This window comes from Nycticebus coucang, chromosome 12 (genome assembly GCF_027406575.1).
Source record: "Nycticebus coucang isolate mNycCou1 chromosome 12, mNycCou1.pri, whole genome shotgun sequence".
NCBI lineage: Eukaryota > Metazoa > Chordata > Mammalia > Primates > Lorisidae > Nycticebus > Nycticebus coucang.
Window position 1 is genome coordinate 70,989,450 of NC_069791.1, and position 18,639 is coordinate 71,008,088.

Here is an 18,639-nt window from a genome sequence, read left to right on the forward strand (position 1 = left end):
CATGCCCAGGAAAAACACAAACCACAGACAAATCTGTGGCTGTTTTTCCCTCCCTTCCTCCCTCCCTTCTTTCCTTACTTCTGACAGAGTCTCACTCTGCTGCCCAGGCTAAAGTGCCATGGCATCCGCCTAGCTCACAGCAACCTGAAACTCCTGGGCTTCAGTAATTCTCCTGCTTCAGCCTCCCAAGTAGCTGGGACTGTAGGTGCCCACCACAATGCCCGGCCAGTTTTTCTATTTTTTGTAGAAACAGGGTTGCATTCTTGCTCAGGCTGGTCTTGATCTCCTGGCCTCAAGCGATCCTCCCACCTCAGCCTCCAGAGTGCTAGGATTACAGGTGTGAGCCAACACGCCTAGTGGATTTTTATTTTCTTTGACAAACCTTCACCTCCTTTAAGGCTCATCGAAATGCTCCCTCTCCTCCTTGATGCCTCCCTGATAAGCAAAGTCAGAAAGTGTCTTTGGAAACTCTTGCAGGAAGTATTCATGGTCTGTTTCCACAGTGGCTTCCCCTATGACTGGATTTGGGTGTGCATAGTGTTGGGGCATGCCATTTATTCATACAAGTGTTTGCTGCCCCCCACTGGATTGGAAGTGCTGTGAGCAAAGGCACATTGTCCAGCAAGTTCACTCCTGAGTCCCTAACACCTAAGCACAATATAAATACCTGCTGAAGTAGTGAACAAAGTCCAGGTAGAGTGACTGAATCAGCAAGTGAATGCTGGGGTTCTGCAGCTGATTGTAGAGTTTCAGGAAGACAGGGTGTTCTGTGAGAGGGCTCAGCCATCTGCACAGCTCCTTGGCTCTAGTGTCAGAACTTGGAAAAAACTGGTTTCCTTTCCTCTCTGCCTCTTGCCCCCCAGGTTGGAGAGCAGTGGTACAAGCCAGGCTGCCGACAGCTCTGTATATGTGAAAACAACAACAAAATTCGCTGCTACCTCTGGAGGTGTAAGGCCCAGGAGGCCTGTGGCTATCAGGATGGCACCTATGGCTGCCATGCCCAAGGTTAGCATTCGGGTAGAAGGTGAGCCAGGGCTGCCCAAGAGACCTCAAGCGAGGAGATGGCCCTGCTCGAAGCAGTCTTCTCAGAGAGCTGGGCTCAAGAGGGGCCAGGAGGCAGTTTCCTGGAGCCAGAGCAGTATCTTCAAGGACTGAGAGTAGAGTTGGGGAGGAGAGTCTTCCTTCTTGCCATGGATGGGGACCCTCCCAACATGGACTCACCAAGATGGCAGAACTGAGTCAGGGCTTCCAGAGTGTGGGTTAATGAAGCTCTGAACACCATCCTCTCCTTCCCAGGGGCTGCCACCTGCACTGCCTCAGGTGACCCCCACTACCTGACATTTGATGGAGCCCTACACCACTTCATGGGCACCTGCGCCTACATCCTGACGCGGCCTTGCTGGCTCAGGTCTCAAGAGAACTATTTTGTTGTGAGTACCAGCAATGAGAACCGCGGGGGGATCCTGGAGTCCTCCTTCGTCAAAGCTGTCCATGTGCAGGTTTTCAATCTCCGAATCTCGCTGCTCAAAGGCTCCAAGGTCATGGTGCGTGCCTCCCTGCTTCCCAGGCCCTCTACCCAGCCTTCTCAGCTTCTCTCCTCTGCTCTCCTTGCCAGCATCCCTGCCTGTCTGGCTTCTTGGGGTCCCTGGGGGTGCCCTGCAGCACACCTAGCCCTGCCTCCCTCGGACTCTCACTCTGCTTTGGGAAACAACTGTACTCAATCCCTGCTCCCATGTTTCTGTCCCTGTTGTTTTTGTCCCATGTTCCTTCATGGTTCCCCCTTCTATGTTCTCTATATCTCTGCAGGTGAATGGCCATCGGGTAGCCCTACCCATGTGGCCTTTGCAAGGCCGAGTAACCCTGAGGGTCAGTGGCTCCTTTATCCTTCTCTATACAAACTTTGGGCTTCAGGTTCGCTATGATGGGATCCACTTGGTGGAAGTGACAGTGCCCTCATCCTATGCGGGCCGGCTCTGTGGTCTGTGTGGTGAGTTCCCTGGGCACCTGTGGGAAAGCTGGAACTATGGGCAGGCCCGTAGCCTGGTCCTGCTCTCCCCCCACGTCACTATTACATGTCCTAAGTGCTGGTCACCTGGTTAATTGGTTGAAGACTTTGGGCAGAAGGGTAGGGGTGAAAGGAAGCTGGCAGGGAAGAGAAAGTGTTGACCTTGACATGTTAATTGAAGAGTGAGCATGCCTTTTTCAGTTAGGGAGACAGTGGCCCTGGGCTGGTCAGCTGGCCTTTATTGGTGGGGACCTCTATTAGTTGCTCCCTCTTAGGGAATTACAACAACAACAGCTTGGACGACAACCTCCGCCCAGATAAAAAGCCTGCAGACAACTCCATCCAGCTGGGGGCCTCCTGGAAGTTGCCTGAGTACTCTGAACCTGGGTGAGCTGGGGTCGGAGGATCTAGGCAAGAGGGGCCAGGCCTAAGGAAGTGCCTCAGAGGCAGCTGAAGCTGTCCCCATATGTTCCCACTGCTCCAATACTAAACTCTCTACTGGCAAGAAACTGGCCAATATCTTTCTTTTATTGTCCCTGAAATTGGAATTGATGACAAGTTGCCAGCTTTCACACCCAAGCCTGTTGATTTCTCCTGTGCTTAATGATCTTTGTGGAGCCCACGTAGGAAGTCTCCCTGAAAATCTAGCTTTTTTCTTCCTGCTGCATCTCCTGTCCCTCCTACTTGAAGTCACTGTTTTGTGCCCCTCTCTTATGCCCCTCCCTACTTTCCTCTTGCCCTTTTGCTTCAGTTTTGGGGAGGTTCTTCTGGCCCTCAGTTTCTATCTTCTCCCCCTCTCCTTATTCAGCTGCTTCCTCATGGGGGGAAGTCCCTACAGCTGCCAAGAGGACAGCATGGCAAACACCTGGAATAAGAACTGTGAGATCTTAATGAACCCTCAGGGTAAGACACATCCCTTGCAGGGAGGGAAACTGGGGACAGGGAGGCAGAAGGAGGGAGGCAGAGACACATGGGAAGTTGAGAGGAGGGTGAAGGGACCACAGGGCCAGCCAGAGGGCACCTTCTTGGGAGCTATGGCTGCCAAGTCTTTCTGCGTATCTCAGGCAGTAGGTTCTCCATAAATCCAGGTTCTTATGGAATGGTTGTCAAATTAACTCCACAGAAGCCACATGTTCCTTCCTTCCTTCCTGCTTTCTCCTCTAGTTCACCCTGCCATGTCTCTCTTCCAGGACCCTTCTCACAGTGCCACCAGGCCGTACCCCCACAGACCAGTTTCACCAGCTGCATGCATGGCCAGTGTGGGACCAAGGGTGACACCACAGCCCTGTGCCACTCCCTGCAGTCCTATGCATCTTTGTGTGCCCGGGCTGGCCAGGCCCTTGCCTGGCGGAATAGCACCTTCTGCCGTGAGTGACCTGACCACCTGCTCCCACGGCCCCAAAAAATCTTCCAGAACTCTATCCTTCCTTTCTTCCCCTAAATTCTGCTCCTCTGCTCTTTCCCATGCAGCTGGCCCTCAGCACCTACACAGCCCTTCCTCTGCTCACTCCAGCCTCTCGCCAAGCCCAGCGCCGTCCTCCCTGGGTCTCCCTGCACTAGTGCCTCCTCCATCTGACCTTACCTTACCAGAAAGTTCTGCCTTTATTTGGTTACCATCTCCTTCTCCTTGTACCTGGTCCAACTCTGTTCCATTTTTCCCTCTCTTGCCCAGGAACTCTTTATTTTTTAATACAGAGTCGTCCTCTGTTGCCCAGGCTAGAGTGCCATGGCACCAGCCTAGCTCACAGCAACCTCAGACTTCAAGTGATCCTCCTGCCTCAGCCTCCTGAGTAGCTGGGACTACAGGCACCACCCTATGTGAATAACTTTTCTATTTTTAGTAGAGACAAAGTCTAACTCTTGCTCAGTCTGGGCTCCAACTCCTGAGTCAAGCAATCCACTTGCCTCAGCCTTCCAGAGTGCTAGGATTACAGGTGTGAGCCACCTTACCCATTTTTAAGTGTACAGTTTAGTGGCACTAAGTACATTCACAGTGTGGTGCAATTATCACCACCATCCATCTCCAGAACATTTTCTTCCACAGCTGAAACTCTGTCCCCGTTAAACACCCCCCTCCCACTGTCCTCTTCCCCCAGTCCCTGGCAACCTCCATTCTACTTTTTGCCTCTACGGATTTGACTCCTCTAAGGACCTCATATAAGTGGAATCGTATGGTATTTGTCCTGTTGTGTCTGGCTTATTTCACTCAGCATGATGTCCTCAAGGCTTGTCTGTGTTGTAGCATGTGTCAGAATGTCCTTCCTTTTTAAGGCTGAATAATGGTCCATTGTATGGATAAACCACAGTTTATTTATTCATTCATCCGCCCATGGATATTAGCACGAACTTTGGATGCCCCCAAGGTCAGGGAGCTGGAAAGGCCACTCAGCTCTTCCTAACACTCTGAGTTTTCTTAGCTCTAAAGTGCCCACCCGGCAGTAGCTACAGCCCCTGTACCAGACGCTGCCCAGCCACCTGCCTCAGCCCGAGCACTCCAGGGGACTGCCCAGCCTCTCTGCCCTGTGCCGAGGGCTGTGAATGCCAGAAGGGCCACATCCTGAGTGGAACCTCCTGTGTGCCCCTCAGCCAGTGTGGCTGCATCGACTCAAGAGGCTTCTACCACCTGGTGAGAGGCCAGATAGCAGGGGAGCCTTGCCCTTCCCAGCTTCACAAGCTCAGGCAAGGCAGCAGGAGGGCTCAGAGCCGGGAAAGGGGTCAGCCCAGGCTGGGGGTGAGGAGGAAGGGCTATGATGAAGGAAAACAACTAGCTCAGCATGCCTTGGGGAGAGGGGACTGGGGATCTCAGTCCATCTCCAGCCTCCAAATCTCCCTTGGCTCTGCTGATCCCTGTCCCGCAGGTTGGGGAGAGCTGGTACCCAGAGAGTACCTGCTCTAAGCTCTGCACCTGCTCCATTCACAACAATATCACCTGCCTCCAAACCACCTGCAAACCCAATGAGATGTGCTGGTCCCTGGATGGACTGCTCCGCTGTCGGGTTTCAGGTAAGAGGGCCACAGGGCTGAGGGGGACCCACTCAGCCTTCCTGACCCATTGAGGACAACTCTCTTAACTCCCCCATACTCTCCCTGACTCCTGTAGCACTCGGGGTCATGTTTGTAGCCCTTCTGCACCAAAGAGCTTCAGGCTGAAATGATGACCTCTCACTGTCAGGAAAAGCACCTGGGGTTCACCCATCCCTCTCTTGTAGCAGCCATGAACCTAGACAGGATATTATAAATCCCTCCCTGGCAGCATCACATCCTGCTCACCCCCAAGCCTCATGCTACTCCCGCCCTTGGGCCTTGATTCTTTTCTTGAATGTTGTCTTCCTTCCCTCTTGAGGCTCTCTGGCCTTTCCCAGGTCATTTTCCTTGAAGGCAAGGATGAGGTGGTGATGCAGGAGCACCTCCTAAAGGACCCTGTTCTCGCCAGAGGTAGGGGAACCCCTTAGCCACTTCTCTCTCCTTCCAGGTGTGGGGGTGTGCCGAGCCTCGGGGGAAGCGCAGTATCTGAGCTTTGATGGCAGTGAACACTCTATCCAGAGCACTTGCACACACGTCGTGTTCAAAGTGTGCCACCCCAATATGGACCTGCCTTACCTCAAGATCAGTGCCAAGAACAAGAAGCTGGAAGATGAAGCTGAGGGTTTCCAGCTTCACCAGGTTTACATTGACATCAACAATTCCCAGGTCACCCTGCAAACAGGCCACAATGTGCTGGTGAGCTGGGCCAGGTGACCAGCACTGGGAAGAAAGAGAGAGTGCTGAGGAGAGGACTCTGGTCCTTCCTCTAACTCACAGGTCCTGCCCTCCTCTTCAGATCAACGGTAAACAGGTCACTCTTCCTGAGAGCTCCCAGATCCCGGGGGTCAGCATCATTGCCAGTGGCATCAACACCATTGTCAACATTAAGATTGGAGCACAAATCGTGTTTGCTGGCCAGGATTTCTTAGAGATCAGAATGCCTGCAGCCTTTCATGGAAAGGTGAGGAATGCACCTGGCTCTGTACGTGGTGGGAGGCAGCCTTGGGGCACAGGGCAGCATATATATCCTACCCTGGTCCCCAGAGTGGAGGAGAACTGTGGAGAGCACCTTTCTATTTCGGGTGGACAAGGATACTCCCATGAAAAGCGCTCCCATGGCTCCCCAGTACTGAAACCCTTTCCTGCCCACCCAGGTCTGTGGTGTGTGTGGGAACTTTAATGGCGAGGAAGAGGATGAGCTAATGATGCCCAGTGAGCAGCTAGCCTGGAATGATGCAGAATTTGTGAAGAGCTGGAAAGATAAGGCCATTGACCCAGAGTAATTTTCCCTTAAGATCTTTTACATTTTCATAACAATAGAGGCTGGGAAGCACCTGGCATAGGGAGCCCAAAATGTTCCTTTATGTGTGTGATTTAAGAGGGATGGCTTCTGTGCATTCTGGGGGGAATGTATGTAATTTGGGTCTCAGGCCTGCTGGGACCTATTTGAGAAATGTGAGTCTTCCTTCATTTGCTTAGAAACCTGGGAGGAGATGAAAGCACATGGAATGGCCAGAGCTCAGACCAGCTTCCTGTGGAGACTTGGGGATAGGGAGGGTTCTCAGAGTCCTCTGGGAGTGTCAGTTATTGTCATAGTCAGGGTAGTGGCTGTCCCTATGCTGATCCCTTTCTTTTTCCTTTCCAGTTGCCAAGAAGATGACCAGCAAGAGAACCTGAATGAAAACTGCAGAGAGGCTGACCTCCGCAGGGCCCAGGAAAAATGTGAGGCAGCCCTCAAGACTCCAGCCTGGGCCCAGTGTGCCTCCCGAGTGGTCCTCAAGCCCTTTTTGGTGGGCTGTGCCAATAACCTCTGTGAGTTTGGAGGCCTAAACCATGCCCTCTGCGAGGCTCTGCAAGCCTTTGGGACTGCCTGCCAGAGCCAGGGGCTCAAGCCCCCACTCTGGAGAAATAGCAGCTTCTGCCGTGAGTGTCCCTTCTGGTCACCCCCAAACTGCTCCCAAACCATGTGTCTCTCTATATTTCCTTTTTAAAGCTTCCTTAAATCCTTTCTGGTTGTTCTTGACCTATTTCTGTCCTCATTGTCTCTCTGGTGAGGATTGCTACAGAACAGCCCCCAGCTACTTCTCGTGTGCTCTTTTGCCAATGCTATTTGTACAAAGGAGATATGGTTGGGTTACTTCCCTGTGTGGCTATGGCCTACAAGATCAAGTCCAAACTCCTTCCTGTGATGTCCTAGACCTGTGGGCTGTCCTGGCTCTACTGGCCCAGCCCTTTCTCTCTCACCTGCACCAATAGACCTTACTCCCCTCATAGGCTTTGCATTTTCACACACCTCCCTGCCTCTCTTTATTCACACTGCTACCTGGAAAATTCATTTCTTCTCCCCTCCTGGCAGACAACTGGACAGTCTTCTGTAGGTCTCTCTTATCATATCATAATATTCACCTCTTTAAAAGTCGCTTTTAGAATCTTTTAGTATCTTCACAGAGTTTTCAACTATCACTACCATCTAGTTCCAGAACCTTTAGATAGTACTGATAGGAATTTATTAGGATTTTTTAAAATTTTTTTTTAGAGATGGGGGGGGGTCTCACTTTGTTACCCAGGCTGGTCTTGAACTCCTGGACTCAAGCAATCCTCCTGCCTTGACCTCCCAAGAGTCTCACTATGTCACCCTTGATAGAGTGCTGTGGAGTCACAGCTCACAGCAACCTCAAACTCTTAGGCTTAAGTGATTCTCTTGCCTCAGCCTCCCAAGTAGCTGGGACTACAGGCGCCTGCCATAACACCCAGATATTTTTTGTTGTAGTTGTCATTGTTATTTTAGCTGGTTTGGGCCAGGTTCAAACCTGCCAGCCTCTGTGCATGTGCCTGGCATCGTAACCACTGTGCTATGGATGCCAAGCCTGAGTTCACAAAATTTTAAAGTATTAAAAGATGCATAGTAAAAAGTTTCCTTCCCACCTTGATCCCACGGGCCCAGTTCACATATCAGTATTTTTCTCAAAGGTCATTTATTTATGCATATACAAACTCTAATTTGTATTCCTTATTTTCTCCTTTTTTTCCTCGCAAACAGTAACTTACTGGACATAGTATTTTGCACTTTATAGACAATTTAGATAGGAGATCTTTTTATTTATTTATTTATTTTTTATTAAATCATAGCTGTGTACATTGATATAATCATGGGGCATCATTCACTAGCTTCACAGTTTACCAAGTTTCACATATACCCTTGTAAGATGCACAGGAGATCTTTTTTTAATTTTTATTTTTTTTAGTTCAGAATGTTACAGGGTACAAATGTTTTGGTTACATGCATTACTTTTGCCCAGTTTGAATCAAGGTTATAATTGTATCTATCCCCCAGATGGTGTGTATTGTGCCTTTTTTTTTCTTTTTTGAGACAGAATCTTACTATGTCACCCTCAGTAGAGTACCGTGGCATCACAATCACAGCTCACAGCAACTTCAAACTCTTAGGCTTAAGCGATTCTCTTGCCTCAGCTTCCCAAGTCGCTGAGACTACAGGCGCCCAGCTATTTTTTTTGTTGCAGTTGTCATTGTTGTTTAGCAGGCCCAGGCCAGGTTCAAACCCACCTGCTTCAGTGTATGTGGCTGGTGCCCTAACCATTGAGCTGTGGGTGCTGAGCCTATTGTGCCTATTAAGTGTGAATTTACCTGTTCCCTCCTCCTCCCTTCCACCTGCTCGATTTGTTTTCTTTTTCTTTTTTTGAGACAGAGTCTCACTATGTCACCCTTGGCAGAGCGCTGAGGCATCACAGCTCACAATAACCTCAAACTATTGAGATTAAGCAATTCTCTTGCCTCAGCTTCCCAGTAGCTGGGACTACAGATGCCTGCCACAACACCCAGCTAGTTTTTTGTTGTTATTGTCATTGCTGTTGTTTGTCATTGTTATTTAGCAGGCCCTGGCTGGTTTCAAACCCACCAGCCCCAGTGCATGTGGCCAGCGCCCTAACCACTGAGCTACGTGCTGAGCCCACCTGCTTGATTTCCATTGAATTTTACTACCACATGAACACATGCATGTTGATCATTTAGTTCCATTTTAAAAGTATAGCTCTTGGTTAGGCACAATGGCTCATGCCCGTAATCCTAGCACTCTGTGAGGCTGAGGCAGGTGGATTGCTTGAGCTCAGGAGTTCAAGACCAGCCTGAGCAAGAGTGAGACCTTGTTCTCTACTAATCATAGAAAAACTAGCTGGATATTGTGGTGGGCACCTGTAGCCCTAGCTACTTGGGAGGCTGAGGCAAGAGGATTGCTTGAGCCCAAGAGTTTGAGGTTGCTGTAAGCTGTGATGGTCTGGCCCTCTACCCAGGGTGACAAAGTGAGACTCTGTCTCAAGAAAAAGAAAAAAAAGATAGCTCAGAGATCTTTCCACATCCCGTATATAAAGAGCTTCTTTGTTCTCTTCTGCAGCTGCGTAATATTTCATTATTATACCATCATTTATCATTTATTTAACTAGTTAACTAGACTATTTTTGATGGACTTTATGGTTGTTTACAACTTTTTGCCATTGCAAACAATGCTGCAGGGGAAAAACCTTCCACACATATGATATACTCTATGTGCGATTCTATCTGTAAGATAAATTCCTGGAAGTGAAATTGTTGGGTCAAATACTATGTGCATTTGTGCTTTTGAAAAATGTTGCCAAATGTCCTTCCAGAGAGTTGAAGAATTTATATTCCTGCCAGCAACGTATGTTTTCCCTTAGCCCTGCCAACACAGTGCATGAGCAAGCTTCTGGATTTTTGCCAATCTGAGAAGTGAAAAATAGCAAGAGTCTTAATTTGCATTTTCTTATTATAAGTGAGATTGTAAATTCTTTCATATCTTTCAGAGCCATTTGAATTTCCCTTTCTGTGCACTATCTGCTCATATCCATTCACCGTTTTTCCACTGGGTTGTTGGTCTTTATTAAACTTCTACATGGAAGTACTTTATGGAAAGTAGGCCTTTATTTGTGCTCTGAGCTACACAAATTCTTCCAGTTCTTTTTTTTTCCATGTAAGAAAAAAAAATTTTTATGGAGTTGAGTATATTAATCTTTGTTTTATAGCTTTATGGTACCTTGAGCCATATTTACAAATGCTGTCCCCACAGAAGCTAAAAAAAGAATTTGCCCATGCTTTGCTCTAGAATTTTTATGGCTCCTCTCTTCTTCTCTCCTCTTTTTTTTTTTTTTTTGAGACAGAGTCTCACTATGTTACCCTCGGTAGAGTGCCATGGCCTCACAGCTCACAGCAACCTCAAACTCTTAGGCTTAAGTGATTCTCTTGCCTCAGCCTCCCAAGTAGCTGGGACTACAGGCACCTGCCACAATGCCTGGCTATTTTTTTGTTACAGTTGTCATTGTTGTTTAGCTGGCCCAGGCTGGGTTCAAACCCACCAGCCTCTGTGTATATGGCTGACACTGTAACTACTGTGCTACGGGCGCCGAGCCTTTTTTCGGGCACAGAGCCTTTTTTTTTTTGTCACCCTCAGTAGAGTGCTATAGCATCACAGCTCACAGCAACCTCCAACTCCTAAGCGATTCTCTTGCCTCGGCCTCCCAAGTAGCTGGGACTACAGGTGCCCACCACAACGCACAGCTATTTTTTGAAATGCGGTCTCCCTATGGCTCAGGCTGGTCTCCAACCTGTGAGCTCAGGCAATACCCCCCTTGGCCCACCCCACCCCCCCGCCTCGGCCTCCCAAGTGTTGGGATTACAGGTGTGAGCCACTGCACCTGGTCTCCCCTCTCTTATTCTCCCCTCCCCTACCCCTTCCCCTCCTCTTCTCTCCTCTCTGCCTTTTCTCTTCCAGATGCTTCCTCTATTGCCCAGGCTAGAGTGCCGTGTTTTCAGCCTAGCTCACAGAAACCTCAGATTCCTGGGTTCAAGGGATCCTCTCACCTCAACCTCCCAAGTAGCTAGCTTTGCAGGTTTGAGCCATTGTGCCTGGCCATATGTAAATTTTTGACCCATGAAGATTTATCTTGGTGTGGAGAGTGAGATAAAAATGATTTTGTTTTTACTTTTCTCCAGAAGGCTAGCCAGTTGTTCCAGCACTATTAAATGACTAGTCTGTCTTTCCCCATGGACTAAGATGCCACCTATCACATACTAAATTCTCATGTATATTTGGACCCATATCTGGGCTCTCTCTTCTGTTCCATTGGTTCATTTGTATCTGCATGTACCAATAATACAATGTCATGATCACTGAGAATTTATAAAATGGGGTTTAACTTGGTAGAGATATTCATTACTCTCTGCTCTTCCTTTGTAGAGTTTTGCTGGGTTTTCTTATTTGCTTATATCTTCATCTCAATTTTGAAATCATCTTGTACTAGTAAACACACATACACAAAACCCTGTTGGTTTATTTTATTGAGATCACATTCAATGTATAAATTGAGGGAGAACTGACATCTCCATGTTGCTGACTCTCCCCATTCATGAACATGGTATACATTTCCATTTGTTCACAGTAATTTTGCTTAAAGACCTTTCTTAACTCCCCTGGCAGAGGCAATACTCCCTGGTCTATGCCCCCATTATATCTTTTACACATCTGTCTGTTGTACACTTACTGATCATGTGCATTAAGCTCTGCCTCTGATGCTGACTTGGGAAAAGCCATTCTTATTCCTTTCTTTCTTCAGAGCCTGGCAGACAGCCTACATTCAGTAAATGTTTGCCGGATGAATAAGGAAAGGGAGAAAAATCGCCAAGCCTTTTGGTCATTCACCTGTAGCCCCTCCCCACCTTGGCCCCCACTGGCCCCCTCCACTTACCTGTTCCCTTCCATCCTGCAGCTCTGGAATGCCCTGATTACAGCAGCTACACCACCTGCCTTCCCCCTTGCTCACCTTCCTGCTGGGACCCGGATGGCCAGTGTGAGGGTGCCAGAGTCCCCTCCGCCTGTGCAGAGGGCTGCATTTGTCAGCCTGGTTATGTGCTAAATGAGGACAAGTGTGTGCCCAGAAGTCAGTGTGGCTGCAAGGATGCCCAGGGCGGCATCATCCCTGTGAGTGGGCATGGGATGTGGGATGTGGTCAATATACCTTGAGGATGGTGTCTTATCCTTGCCTTAGTCTCTTTTAGTCTGAGACCCCCATGTCTGTATGGCTGGCTTTTGGGTGTAAAGCATGGTATGTGCAGCCAGGACAGGGCTGGGGATGCATCTGGATCTGAGAATTCCACACAACTGAGACATAGCATGGTATAGTGGAAAGAGCAGGGCCTTGGTGCAGGCTGACCTGTGTTTGAATCCTGATTGTACCTCTGATGAGTCAACTGAATTCTGTTACCTCTGTTTCCTCATCTGTAAAATGGGTCCAGTAATACCTCCTGAAAAGCACATCTAAGATGCCAAGCACATGCCTTTTGGTGAGATACAGGGACATACAGATCCAAATGGCACTCTTACTGCATCTGGCCAGTGGTAATTAAGCCATTCAGACAGTGAGCTTAGGCTGTCAGGATGAGAGGAAGGAGAACCAGCTCTTCCCTCTTCACTCCTTTTCTCTTTCTTCCTGTGGCTTCTACAGCCAGGTAAGACCTGGATCACCAGTGGCTGCTCCGAGAGCTGTCTCTGCACAGGAGGAACCATTCAGTGCTGGGCCTTCCGATGCCCCTCTGGGTCCCACTGCCAGCTCAGCTCCAACCATGGCAATAGCAACTGTGCACCTGACAGTAAGGGGAGCTCCTGGGGAGGGGGAGAGGGCCCTGGGGCTAGGGCTGAGGTGGTGTGAGAGGTAGGGCAAGGAGGGGATCAGCCTGGACCTGAGCTCAGGCAGGCACGGGGTAGGCAGCTGGAGTTGAAGGCCTATCTTTTCATTCTGGCTATGTGCCAGTTACTGATATTCTCTTGAACCCCTTTCCTTAAGGGCAAAAAAGGGACTGGACCAGGAGGTGGTCCTCTAAGTTTTTTAATCAGGCCAAAAGAAGAAGAAGAAAGAAGGGCAGCGCCTGTGGCTCAAGGAGTAGTGCGCCGGTCCCATATGCCAGAGGTGGCGGGTTCAAACCTAGCTCCGGCCAAAAAAAAAGAAGAAGAAAGAAAAAATTCAAAGATCAGGGAGCCCAGGCCTAAGAGGAGACATAACTGTCAGGGAGGGATTCCAGGGACTGTTATACCCAGGCAGGGTCCCTTCTCAGTGTTCACCCTCCTTGGCAGAGTCAGAACAATGTTCAGTGTTTGGGGACCCCTATTACCGCACGTTTGACCGCTTCAACTACCGCTTCACGGGCCACATGACCTACATTTTGGTCAAGACAGTGGACATACTCCCTGACGGGGTAGAGCACCTGCTTGTGGAGGGGCGCAACAAGATGTATCCACCCTGGAGCCCCGTCTTCTTGAACGAAGTGATTACAACTGTCTATGGCTACAAAGTCCATCTCCAAGCCAGTCTACAGCTTGTGGTGAGAGCAAGGCAGAGCCCAGGTGTGGAGAGGCAGGTTGGGCTGTGGGATGCCACCCAAGGGCAGGAGAAGCCAGGGCTCCCTTTTCCCTGGGAAGTTTCTGGCAGGGGCAGGCAGGGCATAGAAGTCAGAGTAAGCGCCAGGCTCATTTCATGGGGTGCAGTAAGGCAAGGGCTGGGAGGCTCAGTTTTTGTTTTTCTTTTTTATAACGAAGAGGCCAGGGCTGCCAGGGGAGCAAAGCCCAAGGAGGCCACTTTACCCACAGTAAAGCACACTGGGGTGTCTCCTTCCACTGGATGACTGCACCAAGAAATGTGGAGATGAGTGTGTGAAGAGGGGCCTGGGCAAAAACAGGCCCAAGGCAGTTTGATTCCCTGGGCATGGAAAGTGGGACAGTGGTCAATTAAGATTGACCTTCATCTACTCGGGAGGCTGAGGCAAGAGAATCGCTTAAGCCCAGGAGTTGGAGGTTGCTGTGAGCTGTGTGAGGCCACGGCACTCTACCGAGGGCCATAAAGTGAGACTCTGTCTCTACAAAAAAAAAAAAAAAAAGATTGACCTTCATTTCTTCTCCCCTTCTGGCAGACAACTGGACATCTTTCTGTAGGTCTCTCCTTAAAAGAAAAAAAAAATGTAATTGAGATTATTGGCATATCATAATACTCCAATCTTCTCCATGTCTCCACAGGGAAGTGGCAGTTAGCAGTGGGACCCAAAATAGCAGCAGGGCAGGTTAATTCAGCACTCCCTGTGGGCCTGTCTTCCCTCCCCAGGTGAACAACCAAAAGATGGCAGTCCCCTACAGTCCCAATGAGCACATGCGGGTCACCCTGCGGGGCCAACGGCTGTATCTAGTCACCGACTTTGAAATGGTCGTCAGCTTTGATGGAAGGAACAGTGCAGGTTGTAGAGAGAGGGGAAAGGGAGCAGAAGGGACATTTCTGGGGAGGAGGAACAACCATATCTTAGGCTAACTGTGGTGAGGGCTAATTGCCTGGGAATGGGGCCTTCAGTTCCAGAGGTGGGTTCAGGAGGAGGCCGAGTGAGGCCAGGTACAGAGCAGAGTGTGAGACATCTTACTTCTGGGTACCTCCTTCCTCCCACAGTGATCACCCTGCCCAGCATGTACCAGGGGCTCGTGCATGGCCTATGCGGGAACTATGACAAGAACCACAGGAATGAGATGATGATGCCCAGTGGCGCTCTCACTGAGAACTACAACACCTTTGGTAATAGCTGGGAGGTGAAGACGGAAGACCCTGTTCTTCCGCTCTTCCGCTTCTCGAGGTGAGAGCCTGTGGTTGTCAAGAGCCACTGATCCTCCAGTCCTCAGCAAAGGAGGAAATGCTGGGGAGAGAGCCCAGGGAGACCAGCCTCGACCCTCCAACTTTGTCCTTTACTGACTACTGTGGGGGTACCTGCTGTGACAGTCCCAGTCTATGCCTGCCCTTCCCTGTGATCTTCCTCCCTTATGTCACCTTCCTTGGGCCTCACCTGGCCCTGGCTGTCTTTGCTCAAGGGCCTTGCCGGAGGAGGAGGAAGGAAGACGAAGAGGAGGAAGGGGAGCAGTGGGCTTCCATGCAGCACCATGCAGCCCAGAGCAGCTGGAGCTCATCAATAGCACCCAGGCCTGTAGGGTGCTGGTGGACCCCCTGAGCCCCTTTGCCGCCTGTCACCAGACTGTGGCCCCAGAGCCCTTCCAGGAGTGAGTCACGGGCCCAGGGCTGCGGGAATGGCCCAGGTGCCTGATGGGCTCCCTGCCTCACACTCTGCTGAGTTCACTTCTCCTTTCTCCCAGTGGACAGCACCCAATGTCTTTCTGTTTGGGGTTCCCTGCAGGACTGGGTCTTCTTGCCTCCCCGCTGACAGTCCCTTCCTCTGCCCCAGGCACTGTGTGTTTGATCTATGCTCCGCCCAGGACCTCAGGGAACAAGAGGAGCGGCGCTGCCAGGTCCTCAGTGCTTATGCTGTCCTCTGCCAGGAAGCAGGCGAGACCCTGGCCGGCTGGCGGGACCACACCCGATGTGGTGAGGCGCTACCCTAGGCCTTCTGCCATCGCCTCTGCCCACCTCTCTCCCCACACTCACCTCACCATGGGCTTCCTGTCTTCATCCCTCCATCCCTCAACTCTCACCATGTCTAAGTTAGCCCATACTCCGGCCTGACCCCTTCTCTGTCCTACCTCCAATCCCATCCCCACATCCCGGTTCTTCCTGCTAAGGTCCACCTTTGCTCAACCTGTTCCTTCAAGTGCTCCAGTGACCCAGGCACAAGACTCAAAACCAGCCTACATGTCTAGCTTCTCTGCCTATAAGCAGCTCTGAGTACTGTTGGGTGACCTTGTCCCTGTTTGGCCAGCACCAGCACCAGACAGCTTCTGACTATGACTCTGTCCCCTCAGCCTTGGGGTGTCCAGCCAATACCGTATATCAGAGCTGCATGACGCCCTGCCCTGCATCCTGTGCTGACCTGGCAGTCCCTGGGGACTGTGAGGGCCCCTGTGTGGAGGGCTGCGCCAGCATCCCAGGCTACATCTATAGCGGCACTCAGAGCCTCCCACTGGCCGAATGCGGTTGCACCAGTAATGGCAGCTACTACCAGGTCTCGGTGACAGTGGGAGGCCCGGGGCATAGGTGCAAAGGACAGCAAGGCCAGGGCTGGACACCCAGAACTTCTCTTCCCAATACTTTCCCTTTTACAGCTGGGTGACAGTTTTGTGACTGAGGACTGTTCTCAGCGCTGCACCTGTGCCCATGCCAGGACGCTGCAGTGTGAGCCTTTCAGCTGCAGTTCAGGGGAGATCTGCACCCTGGGAAACCTTACCCGGGGCTGCTTCCGAGGTGAGTCTACATCAAGCTGGGGTGGCCCTAGACCAAGGATCATCCCTCTTTGCCCTCTGCCTGGGACTCTTCCACATTGATGTCTGGGGGTCTGTCCCTTCCCTTTCCCATCCATTATCTGCCCAGCACTGTGCCAGATTCACTCCCTTTATCTCCTTTAGTTTTTATGTCAGCTTAGTGGTAAGCACAGTACCAATTTACAGGTAATGAAAACAGAGTTCACAGAAGTTAAGCAATGTCCCCAAAAGCCCAGGGCTAGTGAGGGTAGAGTCAGATGTGAGAACCAGGCAGGCTGATCCCTGGCCAGTCTCTGGTAGAAGCTTCTTTCTTCCCTAGAGTCCTGGCCCCCAGCCAGGCCTCTCTCAGGTTGTGAGACCCTCCCTCAGAACTCCATCTGTCCTTGCAGAAAGCCCATGTCTACAGAACCCCTGTCAGAATGATGGACAGTGTCAAGAGCAGGAAGTGGGCTTCACCTGTCAATGTGAACTTGGTTATGGGGGAGAACTCTGCACAGAGCCTCAGGATTTCCCACCCCATGAAAAGTCAGGTAAGAGCTTCATTCATCCTAGGCCCTGTACCCTCAGACCTCTTTCCCCACTGACAATCACCACAGAATTATTCTGTATAGATAATATTAACAAATGTTATTATATTGGCCAGTCATAGTGTCTCATAGTGGGAGGCAGAGGCAGGAGAAGGGCTTGAGGCCAAGAGTTCCACACCAGCCTAGGCAACATAGCAAGACCCCGTCTCTATGAAGAAAAAATTTTAAATTAGCTGGACATGGTAGCATGCATCTGTAGTCCCAGCTACTCAGGAGGGGAGGCAGGAGGATTGCTTGAGCCCAGGGGTTCAAGGTTGCAGTAAGCTATGCTGATGCCATTGTACTCCAGCCTGGGTAACTTGATAGAATGAGAACCTGTTTCTAAAAAAACAAAATTTTAGATCTATTTTAGTATTATGCATTATAGGTATTATATAACATTATACATTATAGATATATTACCTATTAAGAGGTATATTATATAATAAGATTAATGTTATATGTATATAGTTCTATACTACATATACTATTATAATAAGGATCATAGCAGGACAAGAGTCCTCAAAGAACCTGTGCCCATCTCCTACCTGAATACTCTGGAATCTTCTCTGGACCCCAGCCTCTCTCTGGGACTTATGTGCTACATCCTACTGTTGTTTTTCCCTCCTGTGTCCTTCTGTGCCTCTTCAGTGCCTTTTATTGTTCTCCCTTATCCAAAACTATGATTGCCTTGAGCCTCAGGGCCAATGGTTCTCCAGCTTTTTCTCACCTAAGATGGAAGGGGGGGCATCTTTTTTTTTTTTGTAGAGACAGAGTCTCACTTTATGGTCCTCGCTAGAGTGCTGTGGCCTCACACAGCTCACAACAACCTCCAACTCCCGGGCTTAAGCGATTCTCTTGCCTCAGCCTCCCCAGTAGCTGGGACTACAGGCGCCTGCCACAACACCCAGCTACTTTTTGGTTGCAGTTTGGCCGGGCTGGGTTTGAACCCGCCACGCTTACTGACTGAGCCACAGGTGCCGCCCGGGGGCATCTTTTTTAACATGTACATTCTAGGATACACCCCCAGAGATTCAGAATTGTTAGGTCTGGAATGGACCCAGAAATCTGCATTTTCAGCAAGTGTCCAGGTGATTCTCTTGACTTCAGGGCACCAGCTGGATGGATATCCTTCTAAAAAGGCTAATGGGAGTTGTGGGTTGCTGCAGGGGTTGGCATTGAGGCCTAGGAGTTCCTGGGGGTGACAGCCTCTTGGAGAAGCAGCCACAGCCAGAGATGCAGGGGCCTGAGGCTCTCCCCCCTCCCTCTGTCCCCACCTCTTCCTGTCTCATGTCCCTTTTTCTCTTCTCTGCACCCAGACTCATCCAACTCTGTGGCTGTCCTATTGGGAATCCTGGTCCCTGCGGTGGTCGTAGTGTTGGCAGTGACCAGAGAGTGCGTTAACAGAGTGAGGAAGAGGAGGAGGTGAGTTGGGAAGAGGTGAGAAACGGTGGGGGGGTCTAAAGCCACTTGGAGACCCACACCTATCCCCCATTCCCTAGGGAGAAGTTATGGAGCCACAACAGAGGTGGGCTGGCCGGATTGGACACAGGTGAGAGCCAACTCCCTAGCCCAGAACCTTGGGGCTGATGTTGAATCTGCCTCTGATAGGTTTCCTTGGTTTTTCCTCAGGTATCATGCCAGAGTGTGCCTTCAAAGTCACTCAGTTTTGAGTTATCTTCAATAGGAGACAAAATAAAAATATTTATTTTTGAGGTGTGGATTTCCATGTAATTATGGAGGAGGAAACTGGGTCTGTGAAGGGGGTCTTGGGAAGAGAAATA

General features: G+C 50.2%; 1 protein-coding gene across 1 annotated transcript in view; it reads left to right on the plus strand.

Annotated features, from left to right (window-relative positions):
• ZAN (zonadhesin) overlaps positions 1 to 18,535 on the plus strand; it is a 39,865-nt gene extending 21,330 nt beyond the window's left edge. The window contains exons 26-50 of the mRNA XM_053555440.1: positions 864 to 1,005; positions 1,297 to 1,544; positions 1,807 to 1,987; positions 2,281 to 2,392; positions 2,814 to 2,908; positions 3,196 to 3,372; positions 4,423 to 4,631; positions 4,864 to 5,008; positions 5,478 to 5,725; positions 5,826 to 5,990; positions 6,184 to 6,308; positions 6,675 to 6,952; positions 11,824 to 12,035; positions 12,559 to 12,703; positions 13,185 to 13,432; positions 14,206 to 14,335; positions 14,539 to 14,719; positions 14,952 to 15,137; positions 15,320 to 15,459; positions 15,834 to 16,033; positions 16,134 to 16,272; positions 16,679 to 16,819; positions 18,175 to 18,280; positions 18,358 to 18,407; positions 18,467 to 18,535. Coding sequence (XP_053411415.1) covers positions 864 to 1,005; positions 1,297 to 1,544; positions 1,807 to 1,987; positions 2,281 to 2,392; positions 2,814 to 2,908; positions 3,196 to 3,372; positions 4,423 to 4,631; positions 4,864 to 5,008; positions 5,478 to 5,725; positions 5,826 to 5,990; positions 6,184 to 6,308; positions 6,675 to 6,952; positions 11,824 to 12,035; positions 12,559 to 12,703; positions 13,185 to 13,432; positions 14,206 to 14,335; positions 14,539 to 14,719; positions 14,952 to 15,137; positions 15,320 to 15,459; positions 15,834 to 16,033; positions 16,134 to 16,272; positions 16,679 to 16,819; positions 18,175 to 18,280; positions 18,358 to 18,407; positions 18,467 to 18,528 — 4,065 coding nt within the window. The 3' untranslated portion in view covers positions 18,529 to 18,535. The remainder of the gene's footprint in view (positions 1 to 863; positions 1,006 to 1,296; positions 1,545 to 1,806; positions 1,988 to 2,280; positions 2,393 to 2,813; positions 2,909 to 3,195; positions 3,373 to 4,422; positions 4,632 to 4,863; positions 5,009 to 5,477; positions 5,726 to 5,825; positions 5,991 to 6,183; positions 6,309 to 6,674; positions 6,953 to 11,823; positions 12,036 to 12,558; positions 12,704 to 13,184; positions 13,433 to 14,205; positions 14,336 to 14,538; positions 14,720 to 14,951; positions 15,138 to 15,319; positions 15,460 to 15,833; positions 16,034 to 16,133; positions 16,273 to 16,678; positions 16,820 to 18,174; positions 18,281 to 18,357; positions 18,408 to 18,466) is intronic.
• Positions 18,536 to 18,639: the final 104 nt, after the last annotated feature.